Source organism: Protopterus annectens, chromosome 7.part0, assembly GCF_019279795.1.
Source record: "Protopterus annectens isolate FY-2018-M chromosome 7.part0, PAN1.0, whole genome shotgun sequence".
Taxonomy (NCBI): Eukaryota; Metazoa; Chordata; order Ceratodontiformes; family Protopteridae; genus Protopterus; species Protopterus annectens.
In genome coordinates this window covers 799,645,499-799,659,419 of record NC_056739.1, presented here as the reverse complement: position 1 = coordinate 799,659,419, position 13,921 = coordinate 799,645,499, and the positions used below count along the sequence as shown (strand labels likewise).

Here is a 13,921-nt window from a genome sequence, read left to right as displayed (position 1 = left end):
TCAGAAATTAAGAAAGAAACTTTTTCCATTATACCATTTACAATCAGCTTAGAGACATTCTGATAAGTATTAGCATCATATAACCTTTTCTGAAGGCACACCCTCTGAAGCACTAGTATAGTCTTTGTTTTAATTAGGGGCTGGTCTTTTATTGGTTGGATTGTTTCTTTGTAATCCTGTTTAATTTCTTTTTTGCTATGTTGAGAATATCTGATGAAGCGGTGTGGTAACCATGAAAGCGCTTACTTTGTTTTATCTTGTTCTCTTGTGTATTAAAAGTTGGTTTCGTTTAAGCCTTGCAGGCTCACTACTTTTTTATTTATTTTCATGTTTGGTTTATTTTTGTGCCTTATGGGTTGTGTGAGGTTATTGTTATGCCTTATGGGCTGTGTTTGTGAGACACTGGTGTGTCAGCACTGTCTGTGATGTGTTTGGTGTTATGTGTGGAATGTTTGTGAGTGTGTTTTGCAGGTCTCGGCTGTTTTAAGTTTTTATTGAGGACCTCTGCATAGGTGGGTGTGTGTTGTGCTTGGCTACGTGATGTGGGTGGTGTGTCAGGAGTACTGACTGTGGTGCGAGAGAGCATGAGTACCAGGATGTTCTTCGTGTTTCACTGTTGCAGTCATTACATTTGGTTTATCTGCTTGCAGGTAACCCTCAGTCGGCCTGATTAACAAAGTCTTGGGTCCTGCGTCGGTTGCTGTCACTTCTTCCATAACATCAGGTCATCAGGGGTATAAAACATGCAGCTGACGCCATTACATCAGTCTTTCTTGCCGTGCGGTGCCTGAAGCAGAAGCAGTTCGCAAGTGCCTGTCGGCCGACTCCTGAAATTTTTGTTTTCGAGTTTCAGAACCAAAGTCTTCAACTAAAGCTAAATACCCCGTTGGGGAAACTTTTTCTTGCTCCTTACCGATGTCAGTAAAAGTTAATAATTGCATTACTTGTGGAAAGCAAATACCTCAAAATGATTTTAATTTGTACTGTATTCCTTGCCTAGGCCCTGACCACGATGTACCTTGCTGTCGGTTTTGTGCTTCATTTAATCAGCGCACTATCCGTCATCGGTATATTTTCGCCTCTAAATATTTTGGTTCTCGGTTTAATTATCCAGAAATGTCATCGGTTAGCCATTCCACTACCGGGATTCCAAAAAAATGCAAAGATAAACAGGCCACCGAGGTCCAAAACTGCTGACAACACTTCTCCTAAGCCAGCCGCCGGTTCGCCGGTGCTCAGTGAGGTGCTTTCGCAGCCCCTGATACCTGCTACTTCTGATTCGCAGGCCTCTACTGAGACCCATTCAGAGTCCGGTATACTGCGAGATGCTTCAACTATAGAACCCATGGATGTCTCTACCTTGGATGGGTCCAGAGCCGCTGTGTAGGTACTGGCTTCTGAGGGTGTATTCAGGCCTACGGACTTGCATATTAAACTGACGCCTCCTTCTTTACTTAGGCCTAAATCTCGATCCGTGTCTAAAAAAATGACGCCCAGGCCACATGCCCCGTCTAAGAGGCCTAGGACTGAAGTTGATTATGAATCTTCTGATCAGGATTCTGTTTTTTCTGACTCTTCTGATGATCTGGATTTGCCCTTACCTACTAATGAGGATTCTGATGCAGAGGACTCTATTCCCCCTGTTTACCCTCCTGAGGATTTTTCTTTTGGGGAAACCTTACATACTCTAAGGGAGCATTTCCACTGGGAAAGCCAGGATTTTTCTGATTCAAAAAACTGGCTTAGGGATTTCCTTCTCCTACCTCAGCATAGGCCTTTAGCTATTCCTCCTCTACTAGACATTGTTGAGGATGCTTTCTCGGAATCTAGTTTGGCCCCTGATTCCCTGCCTCCTGCTCCCAGAAAACCTGACAGATACTATAGGGTCCCTGAGTCCCACAAGTTCCTTTTCAAAAATCCTATTGTAGATCGAGAGACTATTTCACAGGGGCCCAAGGGCATTAAGGCTTCTACTGTTAAAATCCTACTCCTTCTGATAGAGACTCCAGGGCGCTGGATAGATGGGGTAAGAAGGTTTACACTTCTTCAACCTTGGCCAATAGGACTTTAAACTGCCAGTTTCATATGTTAAAATATCAGCAACATGTTATTGGACTGCTTAAACAGAAAATTATGTTGATTCCTGACTGTGTGGAAAATAAAGAATTACAGGATTTAATGCATTCTGCCGAACAAGTTGGAAAACATACTTTGCAATGTGGTTTTGATTCATTAGAGGCCTCTTGCAGGGTTGGTGTTACTAGGTCTGTGCTCAGAAGGCATGCTTGGCTTAAGGAGCAATCTTTGCCTGATCATGTTAAAACTAAATTGTTGGATGCTCCTTTAAATCAGGACTGCCTGTTTAGCAATAAGGCTGAGGAAGTTCTTAAAAAGATGGAAGATAAAGCTAAATCTATGCAAACTGTTAAAGATTTTTTACAAGTTCAGCCTCCTAGATTTAGTAGGCACTGGCCCTCTAAGAATTGGTCCTTTCCAGCCCCTTCCAGGTCTTCTCAAGCCAAACCCAGACACAGCAAAAACCACAGGTTTCTGTCCCAGAGGACTCACAGAACTAAGCAATAGGGGGGCCTCCACTTCCAAGTCTGGGAATAATAAGACTCTCCCTATGGTAAACTGTCTCAATGACCTCCTTTTAAAATTTCCAAGCACTTATCAACTGACTCTCCATGTGGGGGGAAGGATTGCGCTTCATGCAAAGAATTGGGAACTCATTACCCAGGACAAATGGGTTTTAAATATAGTGTCCGAGGGATACAGATTTCACTTCCACACATTACCAACACCAAGTGGGTGGCCGTACCTACCACCAAATCAGTGGGCAGAGGCCCAAAAACAAGTACTTTCTCACTTAAGCATGGGGGCTATTCAACTGGTACCAGAAGAGGAAAAGGGACAAGGTTTCTGCTATAGACTTTTCCTGGTACCCAGAAAAGACAATTCATGGTGTCTTATCCTGGACCTGTCTGCTCTAAACACCTTTTTGGAGATTCCAAAATTCAAGATGCTGACTTTTCACCAATTACTTCCTATGCTAGGCAAAGATGCCTGGTTGGCAACACTAGATTTAAAAGAAGCATACCTGCACATCCCAATCAGGGAATCTTGCAGAAGTTACCTACGCTTCAAAGCAGGCTACACGCACTATCAGTTCTCTGCACTGCCCTTTGGTTTATCTACTGCGTCCAGGGTATTCACAAAGTACCTAGCTCCAGTTATTGCATTTTGCAGGCAAAGAAATATTCAAATATACCCATGCCTGGACGATTGTCTAATTCAGGCAGAAAACCAGGACATACTTTTGAATCATCTGGCCTTTGTAAAAAAGGGTTCTAAATTGTCTGGGGTACACCATAAACAAAAAGAAATCACACCTGGTACCCTGTCAACAAATTTATTCCTGGGAGCAAGCTTGAATACAACTTCTCAGATGGCTTATCTCACGCCAGAAAAGCAAATTCATTTGACAACCTACTTCAAACAAGTGGCCACAAAAACCCTGCTATCTGCAAGACAAATACAGCAAGCCTTGGGGCTCATGGCCTATTGCATTCCTCTAATTCCATATGTAAGACTGCATATGAGGAAACTACAGTGGTATCTAAAAAGCCTATGGTGTCAATATTCTTAAGACCTAGAAACAATGATTCCTATCATACCTTGCCTACACCTAGAGTTCCTTTGGTGGGCAGAGGCCTGCCACCAAAATAAGGGACTACCTTTCACACCACCCCCTGCTGCCCAAACCCTAATAACAGATGCATCAGACTATGCATGGGAGGCTCACCTGGCAGGGAAGTGCATTCAGGGCAAATGGAACCCAAGTCAAATGCACCTGCATATCAATCAAAAAGAAATGTTAGCTGTACAGAATGCTCTGACAGCCTTCAAGGACCACATTCTTCCAGGACAACTAATGGTAAAGACGGACAACACCACTGTTATGTGGTACATAAACAAGCAGGGGGTACACATTCTTACCCCCTCTGCAGACTAGCCATGGCATTGTGGAACACAGCCTTGAGCTACCAAGTGCACCTATAAGCTCAATTCCTGCCAGGAAAATTAAATACACTGGCAGACGGACTAAGCAGAAACCTCATTGACCCACACGAGTGGAAACTGGAACCAAGGATTTTCAACATGTTGACAAGCAAATGGGGGAGCCCAGATATAGACCTGTTTGCCTCTCCCCAAAACTACCAATTGGACAAAGTTTACACAAGGACTCCCCACAAGCAAGCCTGAAAAGTTGATGCTCTGTCCTTCAGCTGGAAAAACCTATCAGTATATGCCTTCCCCCCTCTGCCTCTGCTCTCCAAAGTACTATCAAATCAAACAGGACAAACCAAGGATGATTTTGATTGCTCCAGACTGGCCGTGCCAACACTGGTACCCCCTCCTATGCAGTGTGTCATAATTATCTCCATGGCACCTGCCTCAGACTCCTTCCCTGCTGTCTCAGCAGGAGACCCAGATTCTGCACCCTCAGCTTCCAACACTGAACCTTGCAGCCTAGCTAATTACTTAATCTCTCTTTTACCATCCCTCAGCAAACCTGTGATGGATATAATTTTAGAGGCAAGGAGGCCTAGTACTAGAAAATCTTATGCTGAAAAATGGAAAAGATTCTGTGCCTGGAACCAATCTCAAGGATGAGCACAGCAGCACCCAATTTACCTCAGATTTTACAATACTTAAATGAGATGCTTCACAAGGGCCTGTCTTTTTCCTCCATTAAAATCCATGGCTCAGCCATTTCAGCTCATTATAACACAGAGCCTCCCCTCTTCTCTCATCCACTGCTCGAGCAGTTCCTCAGAGGGGCCAAAAATTTGTGACCACCCAGGAGAGCTCCAACCCCAAGCCTGGGACCTTAACCTTGTCTTGGAGAAACTCACTCTACCTCATTTCGAGCCAGCTGCTACTGCAGACTTAAATTTTCTTTCTTGGAAAACAGCTTTCCTTTTACCAATCACTTCAGCTAGAAGTGTATCTGTATTACAGGCCTTTATAGCAGTGGAGCCTTTCATCATCTTTCATACGGACAGGGTGTCCCTCAGAACCAATCCATCCTTCATGTCCAAGGTGGTATCCAATGTGGCTCTTAATCAGTCCATTCATTTGCCAACCTTCTTTCCTAATCCACAGAATAAAGGGGAATGGATACTGCATTCCTTAGATGTGCACAGACAACTTAGATTCTACTTGGACAGGACTAAACCTCAAAGGAAATCTGAACAACTGCTGGTGGCATTTGCTGCAGGGGCAGAGGGGAAGGCTATTTCAAAGCAAACCATTCCTAAATGGATAAGCCATTGCATTCATTTCTGCTATAAGCACCATGGAAAACCTATCCACCAGGGGATCCGACCTCACTCCACCAGGGCTGCATATACCTCTACAGCCATTCTCAGAGGCGTCCCTACCAGGGACATCCTAGAAGCTGCTACCTGGAGTTCTGTACATACTTTCACCAAGCATTATCATTTGCCAATTTTCTCTAAATCCAGAGCTGGCTTTGCCACTGCAGTCTTGCAGGGCCTTATAGCTGGCCCTAATGCTACCTAAATTCCTCCTCCCAACCATAGCTTTGGGAATCTACCCAAATGTAATGACTGCAACAGTGAAACACAAAGAACATAGTGCAGTTGTTTGCACTTACCATAAATGTAGATGTTTGAGTGTATTCACTGTTGCAGTCCTGGTTACCCTCCCTCCAGCCCCCTAACTTCTTTTGGCTAGACCTCTACTTTCCTTTACTATGCTTAAAAGCCTTTTTGGTGTATTTGCTTTTTTGTTGGAGGTATATCTTTGTGCTTTTATGTTTAATTGCTCCCCATTAAGGGGGCACCTGACATTTGGGGCAAGAAAAACTGATGTAATGGCGTTGGCTGCATGTTTTATACCCCTGATGACCTGACGTCATAGAATAAGTGATAGCAACTGATGCAGGACCCAAGACTTTGTTAATCAGGCCAACTGAGGGCTACCTGCAAGCAGATAACTCAAATGCAATGACTGCAACAGTGAATACACTCGAACATCTACATTTATGGTAAGTGTACACAACTGTACTTTACTGATATAGATGCATTTCTCACAAGTAGAAGTGTTATGTGCTACGAGAAGAGGGCTGTCAGTAAACATGAGGCAGTTGCTACACTGTCTCAGTATGCCCATGTTAACCAGGCTGGCAGGAGAAACTGATGGGAATTGTCCAGACATAGTTTTCTGAAACTTGGATGGACTTATGGAGAGAGGGTTTTAATAAGGGTTTGTCTATAAGAGTGTAGACCACAAAAACCTTCTTAAATGTAAAATAACTGGCCTGAAGCCCAAGTGCTAAAACCAAAACTAAGATGATTAGAATAACAGACAAATTTAATCAGGCTACTAACAAACAGCAATACATAAAGCAGAATAAAATCACTTCAACACTTAAGAGCAAGCAGCAAGGCAAATAAGGTAATAAAGTAGGAAGAACTCAATTACAGTAAAAGCAGCTGAAAAAAGTGTAATTTTTTTTCCAGTAGAGAGGGAAAAAACAGAAGATAATTGAAGATTAAGAAGGGGCTTGGCCTTCCCAAATGCTATCTATGCACACAGTCGAATGAGCTGATGATATGGGTCTATGAGGAGTGTCCAAAATCAAAGAAGCAAGGGGGTAGTCCTTCCAAATGATCACACTGTACTCAGTACAGTAAACAAATGAGATGGGATTGGGAGGAGTTTCCAAAATCAAATTTACAGCAGGGGTGGGCAGTTCCAAAGCCACCAAGAATACAACAACACTTGGGCGGGAAGGTAGGGAAAAACAAAATGTAACTCCTTATACCAGTAGTATAAGGGAAAACTGAAGAGCCACAGGGGATCAGATAACACAAAAAGCTGTGCTCACACATAGGATAGGCTGGCTTCAACAGAAAGTAAACCAACCCCTACTATGAAACCAGCTGAACAGACAATGAGCCAGACAGTGACCAGAAATATCAAGCCAATAAATAAATGCAGTACAGTTTTGTTAGTTATCAGTAAAACAGAAAAACAAAATGCAGACACAGAGAAATGCAATCTCAAGCAAATAAATAAATTCAGCACAGTTTTGTTAACTATCACTGAAACGGATTAAGTACAAAAAATATACTTATAGAAGCTTTCTGCATCCAGCTGGCTTTTGAATCAGTCACAGCCAGGCTGCAAGAAGCAGCTAAGGGACACAGCAGACCTACAGGGCAAAATCAGGGACAGTATAGAGGCACTGGAGGGATTACAATGTCTTGCATTTTATGATTTTGTTTTTGATGGCTTCATTGCTTAATTTAAGTGTAAGATGACTTCCCTGCTTAGCTTAACTCTAAGATGAGTTCTCTGCTTAGTGTAGCAGAAGCATATTGGTGTCAAGTGGGAATGGAAATCAATCCAGAAGTAGACAACAACCAGGCAGCAACTGAATGAATGAAGAAATGTGGAAAAGGCATAAATATATTTGCAAGTACAGAAAACTCCTGGAACAACCTCATGTCGATCAGGATCTGATGCAGGAATGGTTAATGAGAGGTAAATTTAAACCAAAATATGAAAGGTTAATATTAGCGGACCAGGACTATGTACACATTGGTTTACAAAGTCCATTGAACATGTTGGAGAAACAGACAAATGCAGGTTCTGAAAAACAGAATTGGAAACAATCACACATCTTGTTGCTGGGTGTGTTGTGCTTTCTTACTGCATTAAAACTGTGTTACGCCCATCAACTGTTTCCTATCTTCTGGAGTTCCATTAAGGTGTGGATAACTGTTTTCTAAGCTGCATTTGCACCTTTTTCTTCTTCATTGTGGTTATTATGTGCTACACCAATGACAGATGGCCTCTATACTGAAAGGCATAAAAATGTGGCACGACTGTTGCATTGAGGATTATTCAAACATTATAATATTGAAGTAGCTGAGAAGCATTGGAAACTTGAGCCATAAAGCATTATAGAGAATTATGAAGTTTATATTACATGGGATCACCCATTACCAGCAGTTCAAAAAACAGATGCGAAAAAAACCGATATAGTTGTCCATGAAAAGAAGACAAACATAGTATTGATCATTGAAATTGCCACACCCACTGACTACAGTGAAATTGCCACACCCACTGACTACAGTATCTCATGTACAGAGACACAAAGTCATAAAATACCAGGATCTGCAGACAGAAATGAAGGCAGTGTGGAAGAAGGATACCAGATGGTTTCAATATTAGTAGGAGTAATAGGGCTCATAAAAAAGAAGTCATTACTGGTCACTTTGCATATATTGCGAAGAGCACTTCTGCATAACATCAGGGATTGAAACAATACTAATTTTAAGAACTTTAATCATACTTTGACTTAGGAATGGGGTCCATTCCTGTCATGGTATTAGAAACCCAAAAGACTTGGAGAAATTAAACTGAGAAAGAGCAGAACTAAAGGGCAAAATCAGGGGCAGTAAAAAGGTATGGGGGTTACAGTGCATTGCATTTTATGATTTTGTTTTTTCATTAATTTCCTCACAATGAGACGTGAAGTATATTCACTCAGCAAAGTTTCTGGTGTGTGTGTGCATGCAAACATTAAATACTTGCATAACTTATATTTTGGATGGAAAATACTTCTACCAGGAACAATTACATGTGTTATGATAAGTTTTCTATATTAGGCAGAGGAATTATTTTACAGCAAAAAGTATTTAGTAATACAATAATAAACAAATACAAAACCATTCAGCAGATAGCTCCTTCTCTAAGCCGAATAACTGTGGAATAGACTCCTTCTCCACGGCAAGCAGAGTACCTCTTTACCCTGTTTTAAGCCCAGCCTGGATAACTGGGTGGGAAACATAATATGCACCTGCCTGACAAGGTGCCTTATTTGTTTGTTTAAGCAGAGGAGCGAATGCGTCCAATTCAGAAACCGTTCCTTCCTGCTTTTGGACAGCAATTTCTCTCTCTTCTTGTATAACCTGTTAATGGTGGATGTCCACTAGGCAGGCTTGTTCCTTCTTGAGGATCTTGTTTTGATCCTATCAGGTACGGCTGAGTCAATACATTTGTAGATGCTTATACAAGGCATTGGTGTAAATCCCCAGTATAGGTGTCCATGCCATCAGTGAGGGCAGGGGCTATGAAGCTATTAATGCCGTTATGTATTAGGTTGTAATTGGCTTTGGAGAAGTTTTTTGTCTAGTTGCTGCTAATGGAGGGGGGGGGGTCAGATGTTATTGCTACTTCTAATGAGACTGATTTATGATCAGACCTCACTAGGGGGGTTGTACACATGGGGTGGTGCAACGATCACCCATGTTAGTAAGCACCAGATCCAGAATGTTTGGACCCCTTGTGGGGGTGTCAACCAACTGGAACAGGGCACTGGAGCTGATGAAGTCCAAGAAGTATTGGGCAAGTGTGTCAGTACACATATAATTTACCCAATCTATGGATGGGTAGTTAGAGTCACCTAAAACCAGGATGTTTGGTTGTATCTTGAGTGATTCAAGTAGATCCAAGTATGCAGTGTGGATATCCTGGTTCATGGAGGGGGATCCTATAACTGGCAATAACTTGGAGAGGGGTCTTACTTACAGTCTGATGGACTTGGATTAGTTCAAGGGAATCATTTTGTTTAAATCACCAAAAAAAAGAGAACCACAAAGTGCCAAGGCAAGACCAAACAAAAAACAGGCACCTGGAAGGAACACGGACCAAAAATACCATTGATACATTTTATTCAGACACAGAGGCTTCACACACATAAACGCTCCAAATACCATACGTTTTCATTATGAAATTACTTCAGATTAAAGCCATAAAAGTTACATTTTAAATAGCATAATCAATTAAATTCATCCTATCACAATGCATATAAAATTCAAACATTAAAATAAATACAGCAATTAACTATTTAAAGATACACTGACATAAAATCACTGACCTGCTTTGCTTAACATTAAACATGAATAAAAACATTCTTATACAACTATATTATCCAATATGATATAAATATATCCATAAATATATATATATAAAAATATATAAAAAACATATAAAATTGATGCATAAGTAATACAAAGTGCAAAATTATTTAACCAATGTATGTATACTTAATGCAGATATCGTTAAGGGGAATAGAGTTAGAATTAGAGTTTTGCTGCTCTCAATTTCAGCACTGGAGCAATGGAAATAGACTTGGATTAGTTCAAGGGAATAATTTTGTTTAACCAATCTAGAGTTTCATTTATCTTTGATGAATATTGATATTCCACTTCCTTTAGTTCTCGCACTTTCCATTTGTGGTTTGAATGTGTGGAAGGCATTATAACCCAGTATAGCTGGGGTGCTTTCCCCAACCTTAAGCCAAGTCTCTGACTGCACAGATGTCAGCATCTTCTAAGGTGCTTCCAGTGAGTGCAGTTTTAGGTTTAGACTCGTAGCATTTAGCAGCATAACCTTGAGGTTGCTTTTTGAAGACATTTTTACACTGGGAATTTTGTTGTTGTGACATTGCCTAAAAAAGGCACTATGGGAGAGGCAAGAGCCTTGGCCAGTAACCAAAATCCCAGCAGTGACAGATGCTGGAATGACACCAGAATCTAAGCCAATTGTTGAAGTCAATCATTTTTTGTTTATATTGTGGTATCATCTTAGGTGAGGGCAGAATGCTGCTCAAGGCTAGGGATATATCTGCCTGAGGCACATATTCAGAGAGATCAGTCATGTCTCTCTTCATATAGTCCAGTGAGGTATGTCTCAAGTCATTCACACTAACATGAACTATGACAGAGTCATAACGTTTCTTGTTATGGAGAGACTTGAGTGTTTGTGTGATCTAACAAACTTGTAAAAAATAACTGCAAAAAATGATTGATAAGGGTGACTACTGGTGTAATGAAGAAAGGAATTGGAGTAAGTGGATTTTCTGTGAATCTTAGCTTTGAACACTTGGTTTCCTCTATCATTATATAAGCCTACATCCATACACTTCAAGTAGTTATGTAGCACAGTTTTAAACAAAGTTTTTTATAATATTTTTAAAATCAGGTCATCGTCAGCGTACATGTTCATTCTTGGTCAGTTTTATTCATGCTTGCTTATTTATTCATGCTTATTCATTTAGCATTTGTATTTATATTGAAATGTTTTTAAATATATGTAACTTTTGCTTTTAGAAGCTAATTGATGTTCAGCACGTGACACTTTAAATAGCTATATTTTGCATTAGTTCTGTTTGTCTGATGAAGTCTTGCTCACACAGAAGCAAGATGAAAGTGCTTACACTATTTGTTTTTATGAATTAAAACTTGTCTATGTGGATTAGATTTTGTTCCTTGGATTTGTCTTGCCACCTGTGGTAATTTTTTCCGCATTTTTTGCTTGTGTGATCTGGCAGATCCTGGCACTCGACAGACAGCTTAGTGTAACCTTTTCCTTGTCCAGCCTTATGAGTGGGACATCTGTGTGCCTCACTATAGAGTCGCCTTTAACCAAAATATTTGGTTTAGATATGCTTTGCCTTATGGACTTGTTTGGTGAGACACTTTTCCTTGAGGTTTTATGTGTATTGAGTGCTGTAGATACTGTATTAGGTGTACCATCTTTGTGTTTCTGAGGTCTCTAATGTTTTAGGTAAATTTCTGGTGAGTACCTCTGCATATGATGGTTTATGTGTTGAGAGTGTGGTTTTGTGGCTGACAACCTGTTCAGTGTCACTGTCCTGTGAATGAGACAGGAAGGATTTCAAATTCTTGGTGTATATGCATCTCTCACAAATTGAGCTTGAGTGGTTCAGGAGTAGTGTGTTGTCAGTGTACATTAGGCAATTGCTACACTACCTCAGGATACCCATGTCAATCAGGCTGGCTGGAGAAACGGAGGAGAACTGACCATCCATAATACAAGGTGTAAATTTACTTATTTTAATGAGGACATTTGCAAATGTGATGCCTAAAGACAAGCTAGGTTAAGCAATTTTTCAACAAGCTGGCCAATGGAAATGTTCAATATTGGGCCTCATTGCAACAGTCTCCAACTCAGATGGGTTCATTGCTACACTCTTCTGCCACAAGGGTGAAGGGGGCCCCTCTTAATGTAAGATGTTTGGTTTTAGTGCTCAGATAATGCCAAACAGTCTAGATTCAGTGAATCTGAATCTAGCCTATGCTATAAAATACACACATACTAGAAAATAAAAAGTGCAGGAAAACAGTCTCAAACAGCAAACAGTTGAAACAGTGAAAATGGCTAAAAACAGTTGAAAGTAAGTGGCAATTCAGCAATACACACTTTAAAAGTGCAGTACAGTAAATAAAGCCTTTTGCAGTGTGATCTACTAAATCTGCTTATACAGGATAAGCTTTGTAAATTTACTCAACAGTTAGTATTTATGCTCAAAGCCGATTTATTTTGAGGCATCTTCCACTTTTTACAATCTATGTGAGGTTTTCTTTTATTTTTCATTGATTTTTTTATGTTTGTGCCACTAAACTGCTAATAAAATCTGAGTAGAATAAAGACACAGAAGTCATTAATGCAAAGTATAAACATAAGGAAATTCTTAGGCAGGGTGCACAAGAAAATAAGATGCTAGTTAAGATTGGCTTTTATATTACCTAGAAGGCAGCGAAAAAGCAGACTAGAGAACGAAACATTAGTTAGTGCCATCAAAACCTCTGCATCTTTCATTGTCACTTATAAAGAATTTTATTTACTAAAGATAAATCAAAAAGTCAAACATACGAAAATGATTCAATAACCAGCTGTCTGGGAAACTGGTTAGTGGAACTCGAGTTTCCTCAAAATGAGTAACTGAATACACAGTGTAAGATATAAAATCTGCTTTACTGCAACTAGTGAACTCTTAAACAGAGCAGTCTAATGGATCTAAAGTTTGAATTCCAACACAACCATTTTAGGATGTAGTTACTTTTCCATCTCTGTCTTTATTTTCTGCTCACAATACAATGCACAGTCTTGTTTTCCCACAGTGTGGTTGGTATTTTGTGGTGCTCCATACTTACTTGTCTTTATGTTTTTCTCTGCAGGTGCTTAATGCAGAGGCACATTATTGTGTGGAGATGATGAACGATAAGGGTTCGACAGCACTTATTACCGTTGGATTTATTCTGCTAATACCACTGATGGTTCTGGGGCTAGCTGCCTACTGCCGTGTAGCGAGACGACTGGAGCTTGGTTTATGCTTCATCCCCTATAGCAAGGCTGTGTACAAAAATCTGCCAGCATCCCACTACAACAGCCTAGGCTTCTGTTGTGAGCATGCAGGGAATGCTGCTGCCAAAGTCTGGGTGTAAAGTCCTATCCCAACCACATTGACAGATCAGAAAGGACCACTGCAAGAAAAAATATGAACTGAAGGACCAGTCAGAATGCCTGCAATGCTGGGAAACAATACTTAAACCAAGACTTTAAAACTACCATCAACAGTAAAACTACCATTAACAACACTCAGGCCTTACAACATTGTTACACTATTTTGCCTCCCTCACCTAGGTAGCTATGAGAAAACCCTGTGTGTGTGTGTGTGTGTGTGTGTGTGTGTGTGTGTGTGTGTGTGTGTGTGTGTGTGTGTGTGTGTGTGTGTGCGTGTGTGTGAGTGTCTGTATGTGTGTGTGTGTGTGTGTGTGTGTGTGTGTGTGTGTGTGTGTGTGTGTGTGTGTGTGTGTGTGTGTGTGTGTGTGTGTGTGTGTGTGTGTGTGTGTGTGTAAAAAAGACATCACATATTCCTTTGGTGTGTTGTTTTGCTGCTCTGAGTGGCTATTGTGTCATGTCAACTTTACAGAATAGCCTTTCATTTTTCTTTCCTGTGTTTATACTGGCTCTGGGTATTGTGAAACTTTTATTTTCTAAACTAGTCCTGGGT

At 40.7% G+C, this 13,921-nt stretch overlaps 1 protein-coding gene across 1 annotated transcript in view; it reads left to right on the top strand.

Annotated features, from left to right (window-relative positions):
• The window catches only part of TMEM88 (transmembrane protein 88), a 66,379-nt gene extending 52,762 nt beyond the window's left edge, over positions 1 to 13,617 (top strand). The window contains exon 2 of the mRNA XM_044076101.1: positions 13,086 to 13,617. Coding sequence (XP_043932036.1) covers positions 13,086 to 13,352 — 267 coding nt within the window. The 3' untranslated portion in view covers positions 13,353 to 13,617. The remainder of the gene's footprint in view (positions 1 to 13,085) is intronic.
• The last annotated feature ends 304 nt before the right edge of the window (positions 13,618 to 13,921 follow it).